The sequence below is a fragment of the Electrophorus electricus genome, chromosome 8 (genome assembly GCF_013358815.1).
Source record: "Electrophorus electricus isolate fEleEle1 chromosome 8, fEleEle1.pri, whole genome shotgun sequence".
Classification (NCBI taxonomy): domain Eukaryota; kingdom Metazoa; phylum Chordata; class Actinopteri; order Gymnotiformes; family Gymnotidae; genus Electrophorus; species Electrophorus electricus.
In genome coordinates, this window is record NC_049542.1 from 9954152 (window position 1) to 9980602 (window position 26451).

General features: G+C 37.8%; 1 protein-coding gene across 8 annotated transcripts in view; it reads left to right on the top strand.

The window, feature by feature from the left end:
• Positions 1–26451, top strand: part of nrxn3b (neurexin 3b) — a 161109-nt gene that overhangs the window by 20795 nt on the left and 113863 nt on the right. For 7 of the 8 annotated variants that reach the window (XM_035529387.1, XM_035529392.1, XM_035529391.1 and 4 more), the window contains exons 5-6: positions 24166–24467; positions 26199–26222. In XM_035529387.1, coding sequence (XP_035385280.1) covers positions 24166–24467; positions 26199–26222 — 326 coding nt within the window. The remainder of the gene's footprint in view (positions 1–24165; positions 24468–26198; positions 26223–26451) is intronic. The other variant, XM_035529389.1, reaches the window with a different exon arrangement.

The window sequence follows — 26451 nt, forward strand, 5'->3', positions numbered from 1 at the left end:
TCTACTTTTAGCATTAGTAAAAAAAAAGTGAAGCTTTGCTGCATAAGGCCAGAACTTTTATTATCCTCAGATTCGAGTCTTCTTGGTTTGATTGGTGGAGATATAACATGTATTTTTGCCACCCACTTCTTTTCTTCTTCATTGTGCTAGTGTGGTATTGTGTGTGTGGTGTGTGGGTTTGTGTGTGTGTGTGTGTGTGTGTGTGTGTGTGTGTGTGTGTCTGTGTGTGTGTGTGTGTGTGTGCAAAGAAATCTGAAGAAATCTGCTGGTTCAACAGTTTTGTATATTCATTAAAGTGTTCATTATACGGGCCATTGATTACATCACTGCAGACATAGGGGGATAGTTGGATCTCAGGCTTCTGCATGCCTCTGAAGCTTTATATACACTACCTGGCCCCCCCAAAAAAGGTCACACACACTAATATTTCGTTGGACCACCTTTAGCTTTGATTATGGCACGCATTCACTGTTACATAATTTCCACAAGCTTCTGCAATGTCACAACATTTATTTCTGTCCAGAGTTGCATTAATTTTTCCACAAGATCTTGTATTGATGATGGGAGATTTGGACCACTGCACAAAGTCTTCTCCAGCACACCCCAAAGATTCTCAATGGGGTTCAGGTTTGACTCTGTGGTGGCCAATCCATGTGTGAAAATGATGTCTTATGCTCCCTGAACCAGTTAAATATAGGTGGTGACCATTTTTTTGGCCAGGCAGTGCATAAGATATGAAGCTATGAATTCCTCTTATGTCAATATCCAAGTCTATCTCTCAGTGTCTCTCTGTTTTCTTTCTCAGTTCCTCTTTCCTCTGTTGTTTCTCTGGCTCATGTTGTCTCTTGAGACAAATTTAATGTGGGATTTTTCTTGTGTCTGCAGTTTTTCATGTGCCATTGTATAGTTTATAGCATATTCAACAGGACATTGCCAGTAGACCATACATTTTTGACTAGCAATTTTGGTGCAGTTTGTGAGTGGTGGGTATGGTGTGGGCTGGCAGTATTTTTGCTATCCTTGATAACAGTTACATAGTCATGCAAACAGTGACTAATGCAGTCCTCCCCAACCCTTGCCAGTACAAGCTTGTCGCTTCATTACTGCAAGGCGGAGTAGCACAAATTTCGGCAACTGATTAGGGAGAAAAGAGTTAAGGTTTTAAGAGTTTTATTACATCTGATGGTGTTTCTGCTGATTAAACTTGAATTGTCATATAGACAGACAATAATCTCTAAATTAGAATAGGTTAAATGTCTCAAGATATTTGTTTATCTTAACCTGGATGACAGTGATGAGTCTGTTTATCATTGGTCTATTGTTCATTCTTTGGTTGCTGAATTCAGTCATGGTGGTACAGAGGAAAATCATTGCTTATTGAAGCTCATTTTGAGGAGAATAGGTTCTTTGACAATAGGTTCTTGAAATCTGTGAGAATTTCAACAACTTGCCCATGGTCTCACAAATGTATAGCAGCACATGAAGTGCAGTAAACCAAAGTCAGGTTTGCATGATATTAAGGGTCAACTCACTTGTATTTATTTTTTTAAAAACTCATTAGTGGCATGGCTCATTATGAGTCAGGAATAGAATTAAGTAATGTCATTAAATGAAGCATGTCATTAAATGAACCTGTGTGACTTCCATTCGCTGAAGGTGTAGGCAGGGTGACAGAACTGGCACAAAGAACCTCTGTAGCATGCTGGGATACTGTGTGAGACTGCTTGTCATTTTGGCATGCAGATAGTTGTGCTCTAACAGAATCTACAGAAATGACGGGAGCAGAATGGGATCATTGCCATGGCTGTCATTGCTATGATCATAGCACTTACTGTTTCTCATTGGAGCAATGGCTGGCACTTAAACATTGTGAAAGCCAACTTAATGTAAAGCATATGAGAGATAGAGAGTCTAGTATTCATTCTAATTGCTTCAATTCTGATGTACGTTTTTGTAAAACTGAAGACTTTCTCATGCTCTTGTTTTAGAGGTGTTTTATTGTTCTTATCTACCATACACAGTTCTCTTAATTTCTCATTCTGTGTGTTTCTTTAAAACAAATCTTTGTTGTAAAGTGACCAAAACATACAATGAGATAAAAAAAGAGAAGTGATTTAGAGTGAGAGTGAGGAAGAGGGAGAGAGTGCTCTGACAGGTGCCTGAGGGTGAAGCCACTGAAGAACATCCCTGCAAGTTCAACTGACCTGCTTTCCAGCTCCTGCATTTTCCCCTTTTTCCATTACCCAGAGTGGCATTTCATTTAGGGCCCATCATTCATTCTTTTTTCATTTTCTGCCAGGCCTAGGAAGGATTGAGACTCTTGCTCTCTTTCCTCCTCATGTGCTCCTCCAATCTGCCCCCCATAAGCTATCTCTCTCTCTCTCTGTCTCTCTCTCTCTCTCTCTCTCTCTCTCTCTCTCTCTCTCTCTCTCTCTCTCTCTCTCTCTCTCTCTCTCTAAACAGTTCACCTTTCAATTCAAGTTAGCTTTAATGGCAGGACTGTATCAGCATTTGGAGCTGAACATGCTCTGTGGCAATAATAATATTTTTAGGTTATGATGATGATAATTATTCTAATAGTCATATGTAACAAAACAATAAAAATGTGACAAATGATAATAAATTAGATAAAAATCAGTAATAACAACAGAAAATATATTAACAGGATATTCATAATTATAGTATACCATGTAGAGTTTGTTTCTCTGATGTCTCTCTGTCACATACATACAAACAAGGCAAAGTCAAATGCAGGTTTTTGCAGTTAATGATAAAGTGGGGTTTTCAAAAAAGGAAGTTGGAACATAGGCAACAGTCAAATCCTTATATCCAGCAAACAAATCCAAAAGGACATAGACAGATGTAAATCCTATAACCAGGCAAGAGTTCATAACAATAAATAACAATAGAGAGTATTCAGAATGCTCAGAAATGTGTGGCTAGCAGACAAAACTTTGCACAGTGTGACATCAGCTAGGCTTATATATGCTTATACAAGTTAACTATAAACAGCTGTGCTGTAATTAGGTGACTTTCTGTGAACTAAGGCTTTGTGGGAAATCTGTCTGGAAGGCGTGAGGTCCTGAAACATGAGGAGCATGACATGAAATGATGGGGATATGTGATAAGTATTAGGTAACTGTAAAGTTTCTGCATTGATTTCCTTTACTATTAGAAAGGGACCTATATACCTTTGCATTAGCTTACTACTGCCCTTGAGGGGCAAATCTCTGGTCACCAGGCTTGTACTCATGGGCGATTGTCCTTCTATGCTCACCATCGCGCTGAAATCTCTTTATGGTTTGTCCGATATGTAGATGTGTGCTCTCCCAAACGCATTCACTCCTCCACATCCAATCATCAATTGAAGGCGATGCTGAAGGTTCAGGATCTCAAGGCAAAAATGAGGGTTGATAACCTAAGATGCTCTCGAAGGGAGTGAGACCTATCGCAGAATTAATAATATAATTTTGGCCATTCGCTCTGTTGGTCATGACAATACAATTTTCGTAATTCTTTGTTTACTCCACTTGGCCGTTACTTTGAGGGTGATATCCTGATGGCAAACTGACACTGATTCCTAATTTCTCCATGAATGCTCGCCATACCTGAGACATAAACTGTGGTCCACAGTTGAATATGGTATCCTCCAGTATCCAGAAGACCCTAAACACATGATGAAACATCTCTGCAGTCTCGAAAGCACATAGTAGACCATGTACAGGCAGAAATATTATGGCCTTAGAGAAACAGTCTACAACAGTAAGCACATTGGTGTTGTTTTTTGATTCAGGCAAATCAGTTATAAAGTCTATATCTTCATTTGACCATGGTATCTATGATATAGGACAGGGCATTAGCTTACCTACTGGTAACATCTTTGATGTTTTAGACTGAACACAATCCAAATGAGGTACGAACTCATGATCGTCTCCATTCATTGCCTCCCACCAGTATCTACCTGAAATCGGTTGTTGCATCTTAACCTCTCCTAGATGGTCAGTGGTAAGCAAAGTGTGAATCCAACTTATCAGTCTATTTCTGAAGAAAATTCCATTGTATACCTACTATAATGCACTCAGGGGACAATATATGTATTGGTTCAGTCACATTTTTTGGACAATTTCCAAAACAGCAAATCTTAAAAAACAAAGCCTTTAGTAAATTTGAGTAATTGCTCTTTGAAGAGCCAAACACAAAAAAAGCCTAGGCTACTCTGAATCTACTAACAATGTGATTATATATTGATCTAACAGCAGTCATTCTTGTTGGTGGTGGCATTCAATGGCTGATTGTTTTGTTGTTGCTGATTGAAAAAATGACATGTTACATGAAGCAATGCAGGCCTGATGTGCTTTAAACTATGTGCAGATGCATATTCACTGTTGTGTTCCCCCCAACCTCAAACATATTTTTCTGTCCTGACATTTCTAGTTGCTTTTTGACCTTCACATTCTTTGGTGTGGCAAATATCAAGTATGTTTATCAAGTCAGAAACTTTATCAAGTCAGAAAGATAAACACCAGGTTGGGGCTTTTATTTTTTCCTACCCTTTTTTCAAAGCTGTAAAAATTTTGCTGTAAAGGTGTAAAAATTAAAGATAATAAGCTCTTTAACTGGGCAGTAGCCTAAGTGTTTATTTGGACTAACTCCACATAAGACGTAAACAATAAAATATTAATGGGAAAAAAAGAATACTATAAAAAGTAACAATTTTTGGTGGAGTATTTTTGAAAAAGTTCATTACAGAGCCCCACTTTCAGAGCCCCACTTTCAACATAACTGAAGCTGTGGACATTCACAGTAAAAAGATCAAGTAGATTCTTGGGTGGGTTAATCCTAGAGTAGCTACACTTGGCATCATTTTTCTGCATCAGTGGTGTTTGGCAAGTGGAGCACTCGCCAAAATTCTTTTTAAATGTATAGCTAGAGTTTACCTGATGCAAAAAAAAACCCCAAACAAAATTGGATAAGATAACCAGAAATACTATAGCTACGTTTGCTATTTAGGGATGCGCACCAGAGCATCCTACTATACTATTATATAGTTGTCTACATACCAAGAATGGTACATTTTTCGGAAATGAGCAGCTGAAATGCAGCTTTTTCCCTGCAATTCTGCTTAACTGCTATTTGACCACCCCAAATGAACAAAAGTGAGTGGATTGCTTGTAGCAGTTGCTGATGGTAATGTGTTTTAGCAGACAGCAGACTGGTGGGTGTCTTTGAGTCCAACACTGGGCATGTCACTGAGTCCATGAATGGAAATAGGCATATGCAGATAGTAGCCTTTTCCACACTTGCAGACAGAGTCAACCACATGGTTGATCACCTATTTTATGAGTATAATGTGGGTGTCACACTTATTTGTCAGATTGAAATTAATTCAAAAGTATGCTGCAGTTGCTCCATGGAGTCAACGTACAGTAAAATATGATTTACTCTGTCTTGGAAAGTCAAACAAAATAGTGTGTATTTAACCCTAAAGCATTGTCCGTTTTCAGACATTTGGATCATTACTGTGGTTTCCTCCAGCCTTAGGACTGGTCTGTGTCTCAGGTAGTGTGAGGGGAAGTTGTTTATCTGAACATCAATCATTTACATTTAGCTGACACTTTTATCTAAAGTGACTTACAATTATGACTGAGTACAACTGAAGGTTAAGGGCCTTGCTCAGGGGCCCAACAGTGGCAATTTGGTGGTGGGGCTTGAACCAGCAAGCTTGCAATTACAAGTACCTTAACCACTGAGCTTTCAGTGCAGTGAGTTCTGTCACAAATACTGCTTTAACTCATGAGGTCATATTGCTCTCAGTACCAGACAGAGGATTTCAGATTTTCAAATCAAATTCACTGCATATTTTCAGTCAACAGAAAGCCATTTTTGCAAAAGCATGATGGTCACCATTTCTGCCTCTTTCCATTATTCTTTTCTGCCTCTTCCTTCAATAGCACTCTAATCTGGGACCAGTAGCGCCAGATCAGGTTTATCCCACAGTGTTCATGTACTTTATAGTGACTACAGCTTGACTGTCACGTGTCCAATGATAGTTTGATGTGGCATAATCTTCTTTTGCTGGTCTCATTGCTCTGTCTGCTCAATCTCTATGCCCCTATTCCTGCCATAACCTGCATCTTTGGCTCTTCTGTTCCTTCCTCGCTAAATTCATTTGATTAGGCTGTATATCTCTCACCACTGCAGCTCAGCAGTGCCTTGCATAGTAATCATTTGGCCACAGCACTAACTCTATTCCCATTTTTGACCTATCTATGACTAAACCACCTCATAGTTCTTCACTTTTTTGTTGTTGATTTTGCTGTTTTACATTAACATATAAGTGAGACTTATGTTACTGTAACCCTGTACATGTTTTTGTTTTTTAAACCATTTTGTTTTGAAAGGCTTTAACACCTTTTGTAGTTATAATTACAAATATGTTGGAAGAAACCACAATAGGTATTTCAGTTTAAGATGAAAAAATGGGGGTGGGAGTGGGGAACGGTTGTGTTGTTGCCATGACACCCTCAAGCCTTGGGTTTCTTCGATTTTCATTCTGGATGTTTGCCAAAAAAAAGTAAATACCATCTCAATATGGGATGCTGACAGCACTGTTAGAGTTACAAAATAAAACATTTTACAAAGCACCACATTTGCTACATCAACCAACACAGGCTAAATTCAGGTCAATAGTTAACCACATTTCACCTACCCTGAAGAATCATTATCTATAAGAATGTCTGTAACATTGTAATGTCTAGCAGATGCTTGAGTGGCATGCAGATATGCATGAACATCGCAGTACTTTACACATTTTCATGTTGCCAACACTAAAGCACTATAGTGGAAGGAGGAATAACAATTATGCTTTTTGTGTGTGGCAGTTCCAGGGAAAGGGCCTCCTCCCTCCACAGTGGTACTGTACTAAGCAGGATAGCAGGATTAGCAATTATTGGAGTGTTGACATGAGAGATTTTCCGGTGAGAATTCAGTTGAGAATCTGTCTACCATTCGGGGGGTGGGGGTGGGTGGGAGAGTGAGTGTGAGTGAACGTGCTCCACCATCAAATACATCTTCTCAACATCATATTTTTGAATGGCAATTTTTTCCTGTGGCAATATATTTATCTAGGGTCTAGTGCTTTTTTACTTTCTGAACTCAGTACAGTCAGTCTTTCCTTTCTGTCTCCTGTAATATGCAATTTGTAAGGAGTTCCTCAAGAGTCAGTTTTCAGCTATCTAGCTGATTTCTTTGCTGTTATTGGGAGCTTTTTGAGAGGCAAGAAAGGTGAACAAATTAATGTGATGTTGATCAGCATATTAAAGGAAAGAAAGGGAAACAAATTCATGTAATGTTGATCTCTCATCAATCTATTTCAACTTTTATTCTATAGGCCAATCAATACACAATACACACAACATTAACATTATTCCTAAAGTTGTGATCTTAATGGGAGAAAACTACTTTTAGGAGAATATTTACTTCCTCTTTGGCTCTTATTACATTCATATTCTTTCAGAATTGTAGTTTCTTGCGTTAGATAATTTTGTTTCTGTGTTAAAAAGCCATTCTATGAAGATTTGATGAAAGCTGTATGAACAAAATGAGTGTCTGATGCTTACCAGTCAAAGCTACAGTTTTAGTGTTACAGCCTGAGTGTCGCAGGGCAAGGAGCAGAACGTTCAGATTCCTTCGATGGTGATGGATGTTTATTGGGAAACACAGAAGACAAGGGCACGCACATAAACAGTGTAAACATGGTATATGCAACATTGTAAAACACAAAACGCTAATGAGCAATGATACATTAAACCATTGTCGGTTTAAATACACAGACAATATACACACTAAACCATCTGCAGGTGTGCACAGACACCAGAGGCGTGGCTACAACCAAAAACAATTACACTGCATTCCATTGCATGCAGTGGGCCGAACTACATGACCAGTGGAAAGAGGAGCAGTCCATGACAGAAACCCCCCAAGGGGCATGGTTCCTGACACATCCATCCCAGGACTGCGAACCCCAGGCCGTCATGTACACATATACCCAAACACATATGACAAATGGCACAGCCTGGTGCCCAACCAACACAAAGTGGGCAAGGAACTGCCAACAAGGATGACTTCTCAGTAGGAGGGAGAAAGGCAGAGTCCATGCCTCTCTCAGGGCAGTCCGGTTAGCTCCACTTAACCTGACAATGTGCCTGAGACACACAAAAGGTGTGGATACATACAAACAGATGCACCTATAGACAAACACATAAGGTGCTGTAATGCAGCGCCCGCTGTGAGCGCGGGCGCTGAGGCCGTGCCCTTGGCCCCACTGGACATGCAGAAGGGCACGTCCGCCCTGGATCTGAATGTGCTCCTCCTGTTAACGCTTCTCCTTTTGTCAGCTGCATTAGGGGTGCTCCATGGGTGGCTATGGGTGGACACATCCAGTACTCCTGGTGAGTCCACGGAAGAGGAAGAACTTGGGCTTTTTCCTCGCTAGCCAGGGACTTAGTTGACTCCACCATACTGCCTTCAATGCGGTCCTTGGTCCTGGCTTGGTAGCCCTAGACCCCCCCCCCCCCCCCCAAGAAATTCCAGGGGGCATTCCACTCCTATTCTGGAGTGACCACAAACGGCTTTCACGGTCGTCTCCCCAGTATCCAGAGAACCCGGCAGCAGCTTGGGATGTGCCTAAGGACTTCCCTCTAGGAAGTCCATTGGCCATCGAGAGAGTAGGTGTCCTGTGGCGGTCAGTCGTTCTGTAACAGCTGGAGTGCCGCAGGGCAAGGAGCAGGAAGTTCAGACTCCCTCAATGGTGATGGATATTTATTGTAAAACACAGAAGACAAGGGCACTCACATAAAAGGTGTAAATGTAGTACATGCAATATTGCTACAAACAAAAACAATTACATTGCATTCCACTCTACGTGGCGTGCCAAACCACATGACCAGTGGAAAGAGGAGCAGTCCTTGACATATAGTTTACATTCAGAATGCTTGCATGTTACAGTAGGACCAGAATCGCTTAGATTAATGTAAATTAAGATACATTTAGAAATGTTTTTTTTCACTCTTCTAGGGCAGTCTTTGCCTTTCTTTCAGTTACAGCTGTATTCCCCATGCAGTTGCTAGGCAGAAAGTAATTACTGGCTTTGATTTTATAAAAGAGGCATGGGATAATGCTGAAATTCACATGTTTTCATTCAAAATCTTTGTTAGTGTAGCCTATAGGAATATTAGGCTATGTAAATATATGTATGCTATCCCATTTCTGCTAATATTTGTTTGCATATTTTCTACCTAGGCGAATATAATAAATAGACTAATATGGTATGTTCTGGCTACTTGTCAGATATAGCTAACTATATCATAAATCAGAGAACTTTCTGCATTTAGGATGGTTAAATCCAACATACCAATAAGCAGGCATCAGTGTATGCTTCTCAAGTCTTTTTTGGAATTTAGCCTTCTCATTCTCTAGGCCTTCTTTGAATTGTTTTTGCATCTTTTTTGAGTCACATCTTGTTACTCTTGCATATAGAGATCAAATGAAAGCAAAAGAAAGGACAAAGGGAGTAAGGGCTATTCATGTAGGTGAAAAGGCATAACTGAGAGAGAAAGAGAAAGCCTATAGGCTTTGGAACTAGTGGGAATATATCAAACACTGTTTCCAGTTTGTTGATTAGCTAATATTTGATTCTTCTCCTCTCTTTCTTTTTCCCTTTTGCCTTCAGATGAGTTTTCTCAGCTAGCAATTTACACAGGAAAATGCTGTGATTAATGGTAAAGTAAGCAATTAACAATCTCTATCTCAACCATGTGTGGCAGGGGTACCACAGCAAAGCCTAGAAAGCTCAGGAAAACCTTTACAAGGATCTGTCTAAAGCTATACATATGCTTAAAGACAGTGAATCTATCACTGATGTGTTCAATATTGAGTCATAAACTTGGACACAAAGCTTTTCCATAGTAGCCAAACAAATGCATGGAAATTTTTTTAAAGACAATAAATGTCACTGATCTTGAATTTTAATATGTCTCTGGACTTGCTTTGGGATGAACTATATTTAATATAGAAGAATAGAAGAAGCTCCTTCTATCATGCCCTTGCTTCTCTGGCTGTAAGGCAGATAACACTTAATGATGAGGGTGGGAAACTTTGTCCCCATGCTTTCGTCATCTCTCCCTGGGTACAAAAAACAATCTTCACTGAGCTCAATGGTGAGGCAGGGCAGTCTATGTTGTACCTAATTGCTCTTTTTCAGGAAACAGTGGTTTTATTTATAACGCTTTCAGTCGATTCATTCAGTACAACACGTACTATGGGACATGCCCGCCCAGTGGACACTTAACTATGACTTTAATTTACCCCTGACCCTGAAGAGAAAACTTTGTGAACTACCTAAAAGAATCTACTTTCAGGCGATAAAACTGCACAAATGTATGTGGCGAGGCCCAGGTAGACATCGCAAAAATGTGTCCTACAGACAATTCATTAAAATAGGGCCCACAATGCAGCCATTCCTCTTGCAGAATGGCATGTACCTTTTCAGGCAACTGCAGACCCTTGTGGCTGTAAGCAAACAAAATAGCTTCTATAATCCAGTAAGAGAGGTTCTGTATAGACAATGCCTTTCCACAGGCTACACTAGTAAAACAACCAAACAGCTGGTCACGTGTTTAGAAGGTCAGAGTGCATGCAGAGAGGATACAGCATATTCAGCTTCTGGTGTTTTCCAGATTCAAATGGAGGAGTTGAGAAAGAAAACAGCTCAAAATCTAGAGAGCATCTTTATTATTGAACATCAGTGACCTTGCTGTTATAATTCCTGAAGGAATGTTTAAATTTCTACTATAAAATACTGAAAGGGAATACATTTTTTGACACCAGTGGTCAAACACAACACTTATATGCATTTAAGACCCTAGTAGAAGCAACATTCTGACTGGAGAAATTGCGGAGTGCAAGTCAGTGGCCATTAGATTGGACCTCTCAATGGGAAAGCATGGAGACACAGTAACTTTGATCAATGATGCACTATTTCTCCTCCTGCTTAAGACAGGAGATCTTTATGAAGAGGGAGATCCCAAGGATCCCCCAAAAGGAGACAGGTTATTTCAGTCATACATGGTTTTGTAGGCCAGTGGGGAGCCCAAGTATCAGAGTCAGTCCTTCGTGATGCAACCTTTTCAGAGTTGACAAAATCAGCTGAGGGAGATGCCTGCAGGAGAGCTCTGGGCCACAGTGTCCTAGTGCTTCCACCCACAGGGGTGCACTGTGATCTTTTGGAGAGAAACAGAGGGAAGTGCATATTTTAATGAACAAGAGCATGTTAAGGAACAAGGAACAAGAGCATATTAAGAAACAAGAGTATGTTTTCTGTGATTTCTGTGAAGTGATGCTGCTTCCTGGTTTTTAAACTATTTTGCACCAACATCACTGTTTTGGCATACTAGCCTTTATTGCTCTTTAGCTGTTTATCAATGTTTTTCCTTGGACTTAAGTACATTCTACCTGGAAACTAGCAACTTCCTCCAGACATCGAAAACTACTTTATCATCAAAAACTACATCCAAAGAACTACCAAAACCGTAAGCTTCTATTAGACCCCAAGATAGCTGGGTCCTCACTCTCTAATTACTCACTGAAACTCAATGGTCTCCCAATCACATCTTCTCTAACAGTTAACGATCTTGGAGTTATTATGGATCCCAGTCTCTCGTTCAAAGTTCATTTAAATAATATTTCTAGGACCACCTTTCTCTGCATTAGGAACATTTCAAACATTAGGAACATGCTCTTCTCACATGATGCAGAAAAGCTAGTCTATGCACTTATCACATCAATATTGGACTACTGTCGTGCCTTAATATCTGGCTGCACCACTAAATGCCTAAACAAGCTCCAGCTAGTTCAAAATGTAGCGGCCAGAGTTCTTACTAGAGCTAGAAAATTTGATCACATCACTCCTATCTTAGCCAGTTTACATTGACTCCCAGTAAAATTTCATATAGATTATAAAATACTTCTAATGACCTACAAAGCACTGCATGATCTTGCCCAACAGTACCTTAGAGAACTCCTAGTGCATTATAATCTATCACGTCTGCTTAGATCAAAAGTTGCAGGCTCTTTGCCAGTACCAAGAATATGATGCTTTTCCTACACTGTGGAATAGCCTTCTTATAAATGTTCAAGATTCACAAACAGTCTCATATCTGTAGTCAGGCATTTTATAAACTACCCTCTAGCTTAGGTAAAGGTGTAGCTCTGAGGGTCCATGGGCATTGAGAGTTTTGGTAAACTGGGATGTTATGATGCTGTCACTTCACCTCTCTCTTGTCACTCAAATTTGTTGACTGAGAGCAGCAGAGTACTGATATTCCAGGCTGCCCTCATGCCTGTGTTTAATTCTGGTTATTTCCTTTTAGCTGTGCTGCCATAGCTAGATATGCCAGAGTCCATCTTTGCACATCATAGTTCCCTAATTTACATACCCTTGTACCTGGACATGCCTAATAATCTATTCTCTTTCTGCCAAAGTACACCTACCCCAGATGTCATGATGTTACTGAGCTTCAACCCATCTCAGCTGCCATGGCTACTCCCACCACCCCCTGATGCCCCCTACTGTAGTACACCATATCCCCACCCCAACCAATTACTTCTCCATTGCCCTTGATGGACGTTTTCTTGCGGGATGGGTTTTGGACATGTGCACACTATCAGGACAAGATTAGGACCTCTGGAAAACTGGACATTAATTAGACATTAATTAATTATACATGAATTGCTTATTTTTTATTTTTGTTATTACTTATTTATTTTTCTCTTAACATTGTTACTATTGTGGTGACCGTTGTTGGCCACTGGAGTATGGGCCCCCCTTTGAGTCTTGGTTCCTCTCAAGGCTTCTTCCTCATGCTCTGTGGAGTTTTTCCTTGCAACTCTTGCCCTTGGCTTGCTCATTGGGGGCTTGGACTTGAACATTTTTGAAGCTGCTTTATAACAACATCTGTTGTAAAAAGCAGTATATAAATAAGTTTGATTTTGTTTGAATTGATATTTTCTCTGGATGCAAAGGGATCTGCATTGGCCCTGCCAAACCAATCCCATAACTGAGTGACCAAATCCATGTGGAGCCTCCGATTTATTGACTTTTTCTTGTAGAAGTCTCTCCCTGATTGAGATAACCTGGTAAATACAATGCCAAGTGACAACATGTGATCATTATTACATGCAGAAAATGACAGTTTCACAAGAGGTGGAGAATCATTGTTAGTCCTTGCTAACTCCTATCATTGCCAATTCTGCAGTACACGCTTGTCTGTTTATGTACAATACCACTGTTTTGTTGTTCATTTTGACTTGAACACGGTCCCTTTCAGCACAGGGAGGAAGTGCTAAAAAGCCAAGAACACCATTAGTAATTTCAAATAATTGAGTCAAGCCCCTCTGTACTTTGTTTTGCTTCACAATTTCCCTCTAACCCATCATGGAAGTGTCTGTTGACACTACCTTGCAAGCCACATGATTAGAAAATTTTGATAAAAAACAAATATGCAGTTATCCGTTGCACTTGATTATAATAAAGTGTTTTTAGTTGGAGACTTCTAATATTCACGTTGATGATGTTTCTAATAGGCATCTGGCAGATTTAAAAAAAAATTTCAGCCAGCATGTTTCTGGCCCTACCCATCATGATGACACACTGTGTTTGGTTTTTACCTTTGACTTAATTTATTGTGTAAGGCCTTCAACTTTTCAATTTGAAGTTATTACATCTAACATGTTATACATTCATATTTTTAAAGAGGATTCAGCTGCTAATTATATTTAGATACTGGATGAACAGCTTTCTCATACTAATCTAGAGATTTCGCTAGCTGTTTCAACAATGCTCAGCCATACTCAAGAAACTGTTAGGGTCAGGTCTAAAACATTCTAGGTCTAAACTCTTTGGGTGAAGCGAGATATGTTTTGGTGGAAAAAAATAATGCAAGCAGGCAGAAAAAATGGAAAGAGATTCAGTTTCATGTTCATTATTTGTATATGAACTATTTGTTCGTTTTGTTTAATAGGGTTAGCTCTATTTTAATACAGTTCTAGATTCATCTTTCTGCAGAACAGCTCACTCAAACTACACGCAGCTGGAACTCTACAGAAACAATAACGTTCAAGCACGTTTTGGATGTTGGCTATGGCTGGTATTCAAAAACCAAAGAATTCACACTTCACTCATATGCATCCAGTTCATATTCATGTATTGACTAAGTAATTCTATAATATCAATTTCACATACACAAATGCACCCAATTACAGTTAGCATCCATGCTCTCATCTCAAATACATGGAATGGAAAGTATCAACATAAGCCAACTTTCAGATGGCAGATGGTGCCAGATCATTACTCAAAGATCAGGAATTTGATAACTATATTAAAAGAGAGTGGGCAGCCTTTCTAGAAACAAATGATTCTCCAGGAATCTCACCATCACTGTTATGGGAAATTGCCAAAGTAGATTAAGAAGAAAAAAATATTGTTTGCTACAAATAAGAAAAAGAAAGAATCAAAAAATGAAATAAATTTAGAATAGAAATATGTGAATTAGAGAATATAAATATAAACAATCCATCCAAAAAAAACACAAAATAAGTTACAGGAACTGAATCATTGTCACAGAATGTTCCCCTTCCCATTGTTCCCATGGTAAGGCCCGCCGTGTGCAGTGGGAGTTCGCTAACTGTCTTGTTTGTTACCACACCCCTGTTGTTAGCACACACCTGCATCTGGTTTGTCTTTATGTATGCATGCATTTAAACCCCTGTTGGTCTGTGCCTCATTGTCAGTCTTTGATTCCATTCATGTTCCTCTTTGTAACTCTGTGTTTGACATTGCTCATGTTCACCCTGCTTGTTCCACACAAGTGCCACTGTGTTAATCATTTCATGTTGTGTTGTGCCGTTACAATCACCAGTTAAGTGATTTGATAAATAAAAAAAAATCCTGCTGCAAATGCTCAGACATGACAATATTGAATTTACTAATAAATCCGGAAATGATCTAAATAAACCAAAAATAGAAGACATCAATGCTTTTCTGAATAACATCAATCTTCCAAAACTAACAGAAGAAGAAAAAAAACACTTGGAAAAGCAATATCGCAAGAAGAATTTCATACAGCCTTAAATCATATACCTAATTACAAAGCTCAAGGACCTGATAAATTCCCTCTTGAGTTCTACAAACACTTTTGGCCAATCCTAGACTGGTACTAGAAATTAAACAAAATAAAAACCTACCAACAAACATGAATACAGTCCTTATCTCTCACTACCTTAAACCAAATAGAATCCCCACACTACCCTCTAGTTACAGGCCTTTATCATTTATGAATACATATAGAAAAATTCTAAGTAAAGCTTTAGCAAACAGAATGGAAACAGTAATCCACAATTTAATACATCCAGACCAAACAAGTTTCATCAAAGGCAGATACTCCACCAATATGCAGAGAATGTTTAATATAATTGATTACACCTCTCATCAAAAAATATCTACAGCAGTAGTTAGCTTGGATGCAGAAAAATCCTTCGATACCATGCTATGTATGATTTGTAGAACCATTTATTGAATGGGTCCAAATTCTTCTCATTGCATCTAAGGCCACAGTCATCACTAATGGGACAATATTTTACCTTGCATCAAGACACTAGACAAGGAGATGCTTTCTCCTTACCTCTTCTCTGCTTTTACTGACCAACTACCAGCAGCAATACACCAAAATATAAATATAAAATGAATGCAAAATCATCATATGGAATATAAAATTCCTCTATGCAGATGAAATTCTGCTTTACTTACAAGAATTGCTTCAATAGCAGAAACTATCCAAACTATCAAAAGCTACTCAAAAGTATCTGAATATTCTATCAATTGGACAAAATCTACAAACCTCCCTTTACATATAAGCAAATTTATGATGCAATTAGAACATTACCCATCCCCCTGAATACCAATCACCTTTCATATCTGGTAAGTTTCCTCACAGTTATCAGAGTTATTCAAAATTAATATCAATCCACTTATTAAAACAGTAAGTGACAAACTTAATCAATGGACAGATTTGGCCCTTACATTTCTTATAATTAAAATGATAATATTTAATTAAAATAAATTATTTATTTTCAATTATTCTCATTATACTCCAACCACCCTGGTTTAATATATATCTTAAACATATTAATCATAACACTAATTTCATGTCATTCCACAACTAACCCAAAGCTATGCTATAGTCACATAAAGTCAAATTTATTTATATAGCGCTTTTTACAACAGTTGTTATCACAAAGCAGCTTTAAAAATATCCAAGTCCATGTGCAAGCCAAGGGTGACAGTAGCAAGGAAAACCTCCCTAGAGCATAGAGTATGAGCAAGAAACCTTGAGAGGAACCAAGACTCAAAGAGGTGGGGTGGGGGGTGGGGGGGCAACAGACACTACAATAGAAAGCACAAGTTCCTACTGTCATAAGGAGATGACTGGAGGAACCTGGTAATAAGTCAAAAACAAGACAAAGGTAAACCCATTAAATTGTGGAGAACTAAACAAGGGAGGTGGAGAAAACTGAAAACAAAATAAGGAAGGACAAAACCAGGACGATAACAAAACTGAAGGCATTGTCATGGAAACCACCCATGCCATAGAGGGTCGATCGTAACACCTACAATACTCAAATAAGGTCAATTATGTCTTCAAAAATAAATTAAAATATGGTAAATTTATCTACAACAATATCAGAATTTATAAACATTTCTACTACCAAAAAACTATTATCTAATATTTACAAAATAATAGTCACATGATCAGCAGTACTAACTTACAATGCATTTAATACAAAATAATAGATAGTGTACTTTACACTACATTATAAGATATGTTTAAAATGGGCTTCACAAGCTCAGCAACTTGTACATACTATAATCAAAACTGACAGTTACATTCATACTCTGTGGCAGTACACACCTATTAACCAGTTTTGCAAGAAGTCATCAAATACATGTCTTAAATAACCCTGTCCATCCAACACCATCTTTATGTCTCCAAGTAGCCATAACATTAACCAATATAACAATAGAAAAAACAGGATACTATATATAGGATTAATAATCGCCAAAAAACCTGTTACATCTTTGGTAAGGATGCAAAAAAGTTCTCATTTGTTCCAAGTCCTCTGATTATTAGTGCCACCTGTGTCTCATTTTCCCTTGTGTTTCCCTATATAAGCCTATAACATTAATTCAGTCATTACAAAATCTCCTTTGCCTAGCCATTTGATTCTAAGCTGTTTTCTCTATTGCATTTACCGTCTTCCTGTTTTTTTTTACTTACTGCCTGTTGTCCTGGATTTTGCCCTCTTGCCTGTTGTATTGGTTTTTGTACATTGGATTATTGATTTCTGGATTGTGAAGTCTGTGTTTCCTCCCACAATATTTATGACTGTCTATGTTTTATACCCCCTTATCGTTGGACAAAGTAAGAAGTTGTAAATAAATAAATAATAAAGTCCTCCGATGACGGGGTGGTGGCAGGAAAAAGAAAAAAAAGGGGTTAGTAATTTTAATTACTTGATTACTTCTAAAAAGCAAAACCCAATCTTTTTGTGTAAATGGAACTGAGTCAAACCAGAAATTATTTTACATCATTAAATCAATTTGCACTTTACACATGGAGGTTTTTCTTTGCTGCTGTAAAACTGAAATCAGTTTAGCCCAATTTCCTTGGAGTTGTTCATGGAAACTATGTGTCATTTGCAACCCTCTTTTTGCTCCTAATATATTTAAAGCAGTGTTAAAATCAGTGGGTCCCCATTTACAAGCAAATGCAGAACGAAAATGAGTGAGTTTAATAACAAATGGAAAACACAAAACAGATGAGGTGTGCAAGATAACATCAACTAAACAAGGAAACCAAACAGGAAAATGGAAACAAGCTTTATATACATGACTATAAATGAAAGTAAAACAAAGCATGGAGGATACTAATAGTTGACAGTAACAAGGCGGGTTTTTACTTGAACACAGAAGAAACATAAGGACATGGCATATATAAAGGAGGAATGCAGAAATACTAACAGCCTATGATGACCAAAGGGAATCCAGGATTACATAAGCAACAGATTAAACCAAAACATAATAAGCACAACTTAATGTAAACTCACATTTCAATAAATCATAAATGGAATTATTTGACCCCTTGTACTTTCTGTGCATTTGGATTGTGCCTGCTGGAAAAATAACTATATTATGAAATAATTGTGCTCAGTATTGACTTTGTTTAGGGTCCTAGCTTAAATGTGTTCAGTTACAGGTGATTCTCTGGCCACCTACTGAGGTGATTTCATTATTTACATGAGTACCACCTAATATTGTGCAACCATTTATATGAAATTCCAATTTCATTGCAGGAACCTCATACCCTGGCACAGTACAGCATGCGATTACCAAACTGCTTGTTCCAACTGTATAAAGATACCAATATATTGTAGCTCTCCATGCAACAGTCTTTGTGCACTCACAGATTTTCCTGCATTTCTGCAACTCCCTGACGTATTTTCTTTTGTAGCCTTATGTGTTACACAAACAATAAATAATGTCTTATGTGTGACCACCACCATCACCCCAGCACCATTTTTTTGTGTGTCTTGAAATATGAGGGTACTTTACTATGAGCTATGCAAAAATCCTGGGGGTGGGGTGGGGTGGTGCAAGAATGTCGTGTTTTTAAATTTTATGAAAGATCATTTATAGTGGGACTCTAATGACACTGATTAACAAAGATTTTTACAGTGCAAAACTATCTATATTTGCACATTAAATGGATGTGTTTTCAGAATTGTTTTTTTGTTACAGTATACTTGCGTATCATTTTATATAATATAGACCAAAGTCATACACGCTGTATTTTTTATTACTTTTTTTTCTTATCACATTAACTGCTTTACATTAAGCAAGTATCACAAGACATTAACAACATTCACCTCATAGACAGAGCTGTAATGAAATCATTTTATGTAAATACACAATAAGTTCTACCTTTAATGCTTGGTGGAAATCAAAATAAAAAGTCTTAATTATAGCATTATAAAACCCTTCACAGAACACATATTACAACTTCTAAACTGCATTATCAGAGATTCTGGCCTCATCATCCTCTCTGTCCAACTGTAGCATTACTTTATTCCCAGTAATATTTCCATTTATTCCTCATTCTAATTTACTGTACATATAACTCACCATTGCCCGCAAGGTATGCTGCTAAGATGGAAGGACAGAACTCACATTTCAATAAAGAATTGGCGTAATCTCCTCCAAGATCCTCCTGGAAAGAGCCACAAATCTAAAAAAATATTACCCAGTTGTTTGAGGGAACCCAGCCTCAATTTTTACAATACATTGAGAGCTAACTTCTCTATCCTTTTCCACATTGTCCTTAAGAAAATGTTAACAGACATAGAATTTGACAATTATATATTTCATAATTATACTGTACAAACATGGGAAAAAAGATACTTCATTGATATGTTTATTGGTTTGTTACATGTTATTGTCTGTCTGTCCTGTCTACTGTCTTTGCTTTTTCAGCTATCTCTCTTTCTTTTCCATTAAATGGGTGGGTGTGTGCCTGATGAGTGTTAGTTCTGTAAGTGAGCAAGTCAGTTGGCCCTTTCCGTAACTGTAGCATTAAACCAGTGGATGGAAAATACCAAATAATGTCATTTATTGTGGCAGTGATTCTATGCTATTCTTGATATCACTATTATTTCTTTGAAATACATTCTGCTCAGTTTGTACTATTTTTATTCACAGCAAAAATTGACTACTGAAAAGGGACCAGTTACCTCAGAATGATGTACATTACTTTTAACTTTTCCTGAAGTACCACACTTGATTCAAACAACTGCTATCATATAATTTGTTTCACTCAGTTACTCTCAATGTTTCCAGTACTGTGGTATTACCCGTATCCATACTCTATTGTTTTGTGTTGTCTGAAAGTGCATCTTAGACAATGCATTATGAAAATGAAAGAAGCGGTGTACTGGTAAGGTTGGCAAACATTATAGTGTTTGCATAATGTAATTTACTGACTGAGATCACAGAGAAAGGGTAGCATCAACATTAGAGAATATTGTTCTAGAGAGAAAACATTTGTTCAAACCTGTCAGATGCACATGCCCAAAGGCATGTAGAGGTATGCATACTCTCTAACTCTCCACTAATTTTAGAAAGCTTGGCTGTAGCATGAACCAGGTTGCACAAAGCAAAGTTCTTCTTCCTTCACACTGCAGTCCTGTAGAGCCTGGAGGTTACTGAGCTCTTTTGAAGAAAGTGTATATGGAGGAGGGAGTGAGAGGGAGAAAGATTTTAGTTACTGTTTTACCCTTGGAGGTCACAGAGCATGGTGGCCCAAAAGTCATGTCACGTGTGTATAGACACTGAGGACTGCAAAGAATCTTCAGCCATTTGCAATGTGAAGGACAGGGCATGTTTGAAAAACTGCTACTCGAAAAACATCTCTCTCTCTCTCTCTCTCTCTCTCTCTCTCTCTCTCTCTCTCTCTCTCTCTCTCTCTCTCTCTCTCTCTCGCTCTCGCTCTCGCTCTCTGTCTCTCTCTCTCTCTCTCTCTCTCTCTCGCTCTCGCTCTCTGTCTCTCTCTCTCTCTCTCTCTCTCTCTCTCTCTCTGTGTCTCTCTCTCTCTCACACACACACACAGTTCTCCTCAGCCCTTTCCTTCCTTGAACCCTTATCGTGCACAAGAGAACAGCACTGACATCATAGCTGCTGCGGACTCACAATATTTTAGCTATGGGTAACAATTCGTCCCAGCTGGATTCAAATCCACTCTCATATGTCTTCTAAAATGTTGTAGTGAATGTTTTGTTTTTTTTTTTTTTTTCCCCTTTTCACACACATATATATATATATATATATATATATATATATATATATATATATATATATATATATATATATATATATATATATATATAATTTTTTTTTTTTTTTTCAGTAATTCTTTGTTCTTCTTTTCATGAAATATAAGAAGACAAAGAATAGGAATTAAGAGAAAAAAAGTGATAAAAGTGAAGCAGACCTACTTTAAAATGAGTCTGCCAACTTTACATTGTATTGTTTACATCTGCTATTCATCTATACAGTTTACATGATTGCATGGCAACTCTTAAAACCAAATAAACGTAGGTTCTTTTTTCCATAATGTTAAAAAGGTCTGTAACATTTAGCATGCTGCATCATTACAAAATACTGCTCTAATGGATATATAAATAAATATATAAATGTGTAAGTGTAGTGGTTAAGTATCTTAAAATTATATCACATGAATTTGCCATTAAACACAGAAATAACAGCCATTTAAAGTTAAAAGCGCTTTCATGCTCTGTCATATGTTTTACAGTTTCATCTAGTTAGGATGGGAATAAAGAAAAATGTTACTGCTGTTCTTCTGTTTGCCATGGGGAACACAGAGAGGAGTAAGGGGAGCTGTTGTGGCATCGGAGGCTCATGTTTAAGGCTCCACCATATTTCTGACAGAGGAGATAATGGTCAACAAGGTGTCACTGTGCTCTGGATGAGTGATTAGCTGCTGGGACCACCTGTCTCCACGGAGGTCCATGTTGCTGCCAAGGCTAGAGCTCGGCCTGCAGTTTTGAGACTTCGTTCTTGCTGGTTTTTGCTCATTCTAAAAACAGTGTTACAGCATTTTAGTTTGACCTTGAATAATATTTTCTAGAACAAAGGTAAATTTGCTCAGGGTTCACATTGTGTTCAAAAATTGCATTACACACATTCAGTTAGATACCCTTCCCGCACAGTATATAAGAATTTACACGATTAAGTACAAAACAAAGTGAGAAGTGTTGTGGATCTCATCAGTCCCTAAAAGGTGGTAGACATTAATGGCCCTGCATTAATAATCATTGTAGAATCAGTCTGGTGCTGAGCTGTGGTACCCTGCTCTCTGCCCCACTGCCTTGCTTGATAGGATTAGACACCTAGGCCACACTCATCAATTCATCAATTGCTCCACAAATCACTGCTTAACACCCAGCCAATTGGAAAGCTGGTGGCCCACCCCACTCACTGGTGGCCCACCCCACTCTAACCAAGCAGGTGACAGAGGAGATAAAAGCTAATAGTGGTAGTTGGGAATTATTATTCTGTTTAAGATAAAGTAACATGTAGCTGTTTTTATCGTTTTGCTTAGATTGAGTGTTGTAGTCTAATTGTCCCCTAAATTATGTCATTTAGAAGCTGATGATATAAAACCATGGCAGAAACTTTACATGTTAGCACGTTAGTACAACTTCGGCAGCTAACTGTAGAACTGCTTGGGTCCTTTCTTGGTGGGAAGCTTGACCTGTGTTCTTCTCTAAGTCCTGCCTCTGCATTTCCATGAATAAATTAATTGTCTATTATTAGGCTGTTATTTACAGCTCTTTTCTAAGGCATGGAAACAACCCTTTGAAGGGCATAGCAATGATAAGCAGATATCATAGCCTGATACCAAATAAAACCTTTTTTTGCCTTCTTATACTCATAGTTACTCCATGCTGTCATTTACATTTATATATACGACATTTGCCAAATACATTGTAGTATACATAAAATACATATCCTCGTGTGAGAATAAATAGGTCCGTGTCAAGAATGCTATTACTCTTAAGCCCTGGCTACAGTGTAAGTCAAGCCACTATTCTGATTAACTAGTAAGGGAATTTTAAAACACCTCAAAGATTACAATCAGAGGTCAGAGGAAGAGCAAAGACATCAGAATGTTCACCCCTCTGGTAATCAGTCAAAATTTAGCATGCTGGCCTTGGATTTATTCTAGATATTATTCACAGCTGATCTTTGATCACAACCATCTTTTCCCCTCTTTTTCACTTAAATATACACATTTTAAGAAAGTAGTAATAATGCTAATCATGAAAGTAAGTGAACAAGTTAAGATTTTAAAATGCACCCATATTAATGCATGAGAGGTCAAGCACTAGGGCTTGTATGGGTGAGAGTGTGCCCATATTCTCTTATTCAGAATATGATGTTAATTTGACAGTGTTTGAAAATGTAGGAGATCCATCATAAATGTATCAGATGAAATGTGAGATGCAAATCTTTTCTATTTTCACCCAGAGAATGGCCATGCTGCACTGTGCTGAATGTGTGTTGCCAAGTGTGAAATTACTCACTAAGATGAATTGTTCTAAACCATACCTCTCTGCTTCTCTGCTGCTCAAACAAAACAGCATGGCTCCATCAGAGAAATATTCTGCCTTATCTTTCTATAAAAAGCTATCTCTATTTTAAAAAAGCTTTTTGTATCATTCCTCACTCTTTTTCCTGTTTAGTTGACAATCTACTTTTCTCCTACTAACTCCTCTCTTTATTTTCTTCGTTTACATTTTTTGCTCACTTCCTCTTGTAGCACTATTGTTCCCTTTTCTTTCTCATGCTTTTTTTTTTTTTTGCTTTGCACTGTTTCCTTCTTTCTTTGTCTGCCTACAGTTTTCTCTGAGGGGGCTTACAGCACATTCTGATCTCTCCCTTTGTGAGCTGTTATTTGAGGAGAAAGCTAGCAGTTATACTAGGAGAACAGGAACATGTATGAAAATATAAAGATATTTTGCTTTGCTGCATGGTGCAATTTCCAAACATCTTAGCTATTTTTCAAATGCCCAGCTACAGAATAAGAGCTCCCTGGCAAAGAACACATGCAAGGGTGCTGAAGTCTTCCTGCATCCCCACAAGACATTTGCACAAGTGCTTGTCTTTTGAAAAGCTGACTTAAAATGTGGGGGGTGTCCTCCAGGTCAATTCAGAGTTTGCTTTCACACTCTGCCTGATCTTTTATCAATTTGTGTGTAATCAAGCTAGGAACTGACTTGGTCAAACAAATGGTTTCAACATATATTGCATTATTTTAAATTAGCTTCCTTCAAATTAGTTTGATTTTATAAATCAACCTAGATCTGAGACTATTCTAGACATTGGTTTTGTTGATTTTTAGTCCAAGTTATATGCATTTACAGCATTGCACTAATATGTTTGACAAGCTGACTGACAATCTGACTTTTCTCTTACAGCACGAGAGGACAATGTAGCAACATTTCGAGGCTCAGAATACTTCTGCTACGACCTGTCCCAGAACCCTATTCAGAGCAGCAGTGATGAGATAACTCTTTCCTTCAAGACTTGGCAACGCAACGGACTCATCTTGCACACAGGAAAATCAGCTGACTATGTCAACTTAGCTCTAAAGGATGGTGCTGTTTCGCTGGTGATTAACCTGGGCTCAGGAGCCTTCGAGGCAATCGTCGAACCTGTCAACGGAAAGTTCAATGATAATACCTGGCATGACATCAAAGTAACACGCAATCTGAGACAGGTAATAATGTGATGTCACTTCAAATGTCTAGACAAATAAATAAGTAAAATTATAGATTGTGAAATACACTGGTTTTTAATGCCATGAAAAACACCTAGTCCTGTTATACTTAGGTGTGGCAAGTTAAGAAAAATAAATAAATAAACAAACTCTAAGATTATTTTTTGTATCTCAAATGTAAATGTTGTATCTGAGATGTAGGTGTTGTGTCTAATTATATTATTTATATAGGCTTTTTTTTCCACAAAAAACCACTACTTTGGGAAATAGTATAACGTTCCTGAGCAACTGAACAACTAATTATAAAGCAGGAACAGAAAAAATGCTTTACTCCAAAATTAAAAAAACAAATGTCTCTTTAATACCACAGTGAACCTACTGTCCCATTAAAGGGGATTGATGGAAGGCGAGGATGGAGGGGATTGATGGAAGGCGTACTATATGGGAACCGTTTTCTTGTCAAAATCAAACCCATGGGAATGATTAAACTTGAGTAGTGTGCATGGGCAGTAATTGTATTACAATTTTGAGCAACAACTAATAATAACCATACCTTTACAAAAATAGCTGTTTCAGTTGCAACTCTCTATCTAAATAATTTAGTTTGATTTTAAAAATATCTGGAATCAATAGAATTAATAGAACTGGTTCTTATAGTAGATGCTTCAAAATGTCCTCAATCTGATGAATTTTCTGCATTTATTGCTATAAATATATTTGGGATAATAAGAAAAGAAAAAATACAGTAAATAGTAATTTCCCCTAATAATCTTAGTTTCCAATTTTTGTTTTGGATTCAATCAATTCTTCTTAGCTACCAGCCATAGCACTACTTTGAGTGCTGCAGTTTTTGCGAAACTCAGCCCAGGTCCATACACAACCTGATTTTACACGATTCCATAGCATTTTGTCTGTAGGACATTGTTTCTATCTCAAATAATATTCTTCTTACATGTCCTGTCACAGAGCCAACTATTGTTTCTTTTCTTTTTTTAGTCTTGACTTTTATAGTCTTGACTGCCTGTCAGCAGTTGTGTGACTTTAGTCAGCAGCTGATTGTTCTCTATAGAGATTTTCTTGCATCATCTCCAGGGACAAATGGGTTTTTGGTCTTTTAGCCCAAATATAGCTGTATCGCCACAAGTATATCTTCATCACAATTTTGTCTATATACTTTGGTGTAAGAGTTAAAGCATTTTTAAGATGTATAAACATGCATAAATATATGCATACCAAACAGGTCCCAATTGCAGCGGGTTGCTGCTGGCTAGCGTATAGAGATTCAAAGAAATAGAGTAAGTGTGACTACACTTTTTTATGTTTGGCTGACCTTTAACCTTTAACAGGTGAGAATTTTTTTTTTTTTTTTTATGGAATTGAAAGGTGATGCGAAGTTTACAAGTAAGTGCTCCTTTTTAATTTGACTACTTTGTTCAGGTGGGTAAAAGCAGAACCCCCACAAGATGTGAGCTGAAGGACTAAAGAACTTCTTGTCTGTCTTTCTCCTCTCATCATCTTACTGTTTTTCTCTCTCTGTCCTGCTGTAGGAAAACATGCCTGTTTAGACTAACTAATCATTCATGGAATCATTCTTATTACTAACAAATTTCTAACCAAACTAATGTACTAACAACCTAATTTTTCATCATTATTACTTTTAATTTCTTCCATTTATTGACAGCATTCTGTTCACTATTGTTTTGATTTCCTTTCTCCCCCTTTTCCTTCAAGCACTCAGGCATTGGACACGCTATGGTAAACAAACTACATTGTCTGGTAGATATCATTTTATTGTCCTTTTTTGGGGGTTTGCTGTGTGTCCCTCTCTCTTTTTCTTTCTTTCTTTCTTTCTTTCTTTCTTTCTTTCTTTCTTTCTTTCTTTCTTTCTTTCTTTCGTTCTTTAAGTTTCATTCTAGACACTTCTTTTCAAACAAATGAGGAAATGGGTTTGTATTACCAGAACTTTTCACTTTTTGACTCCCCT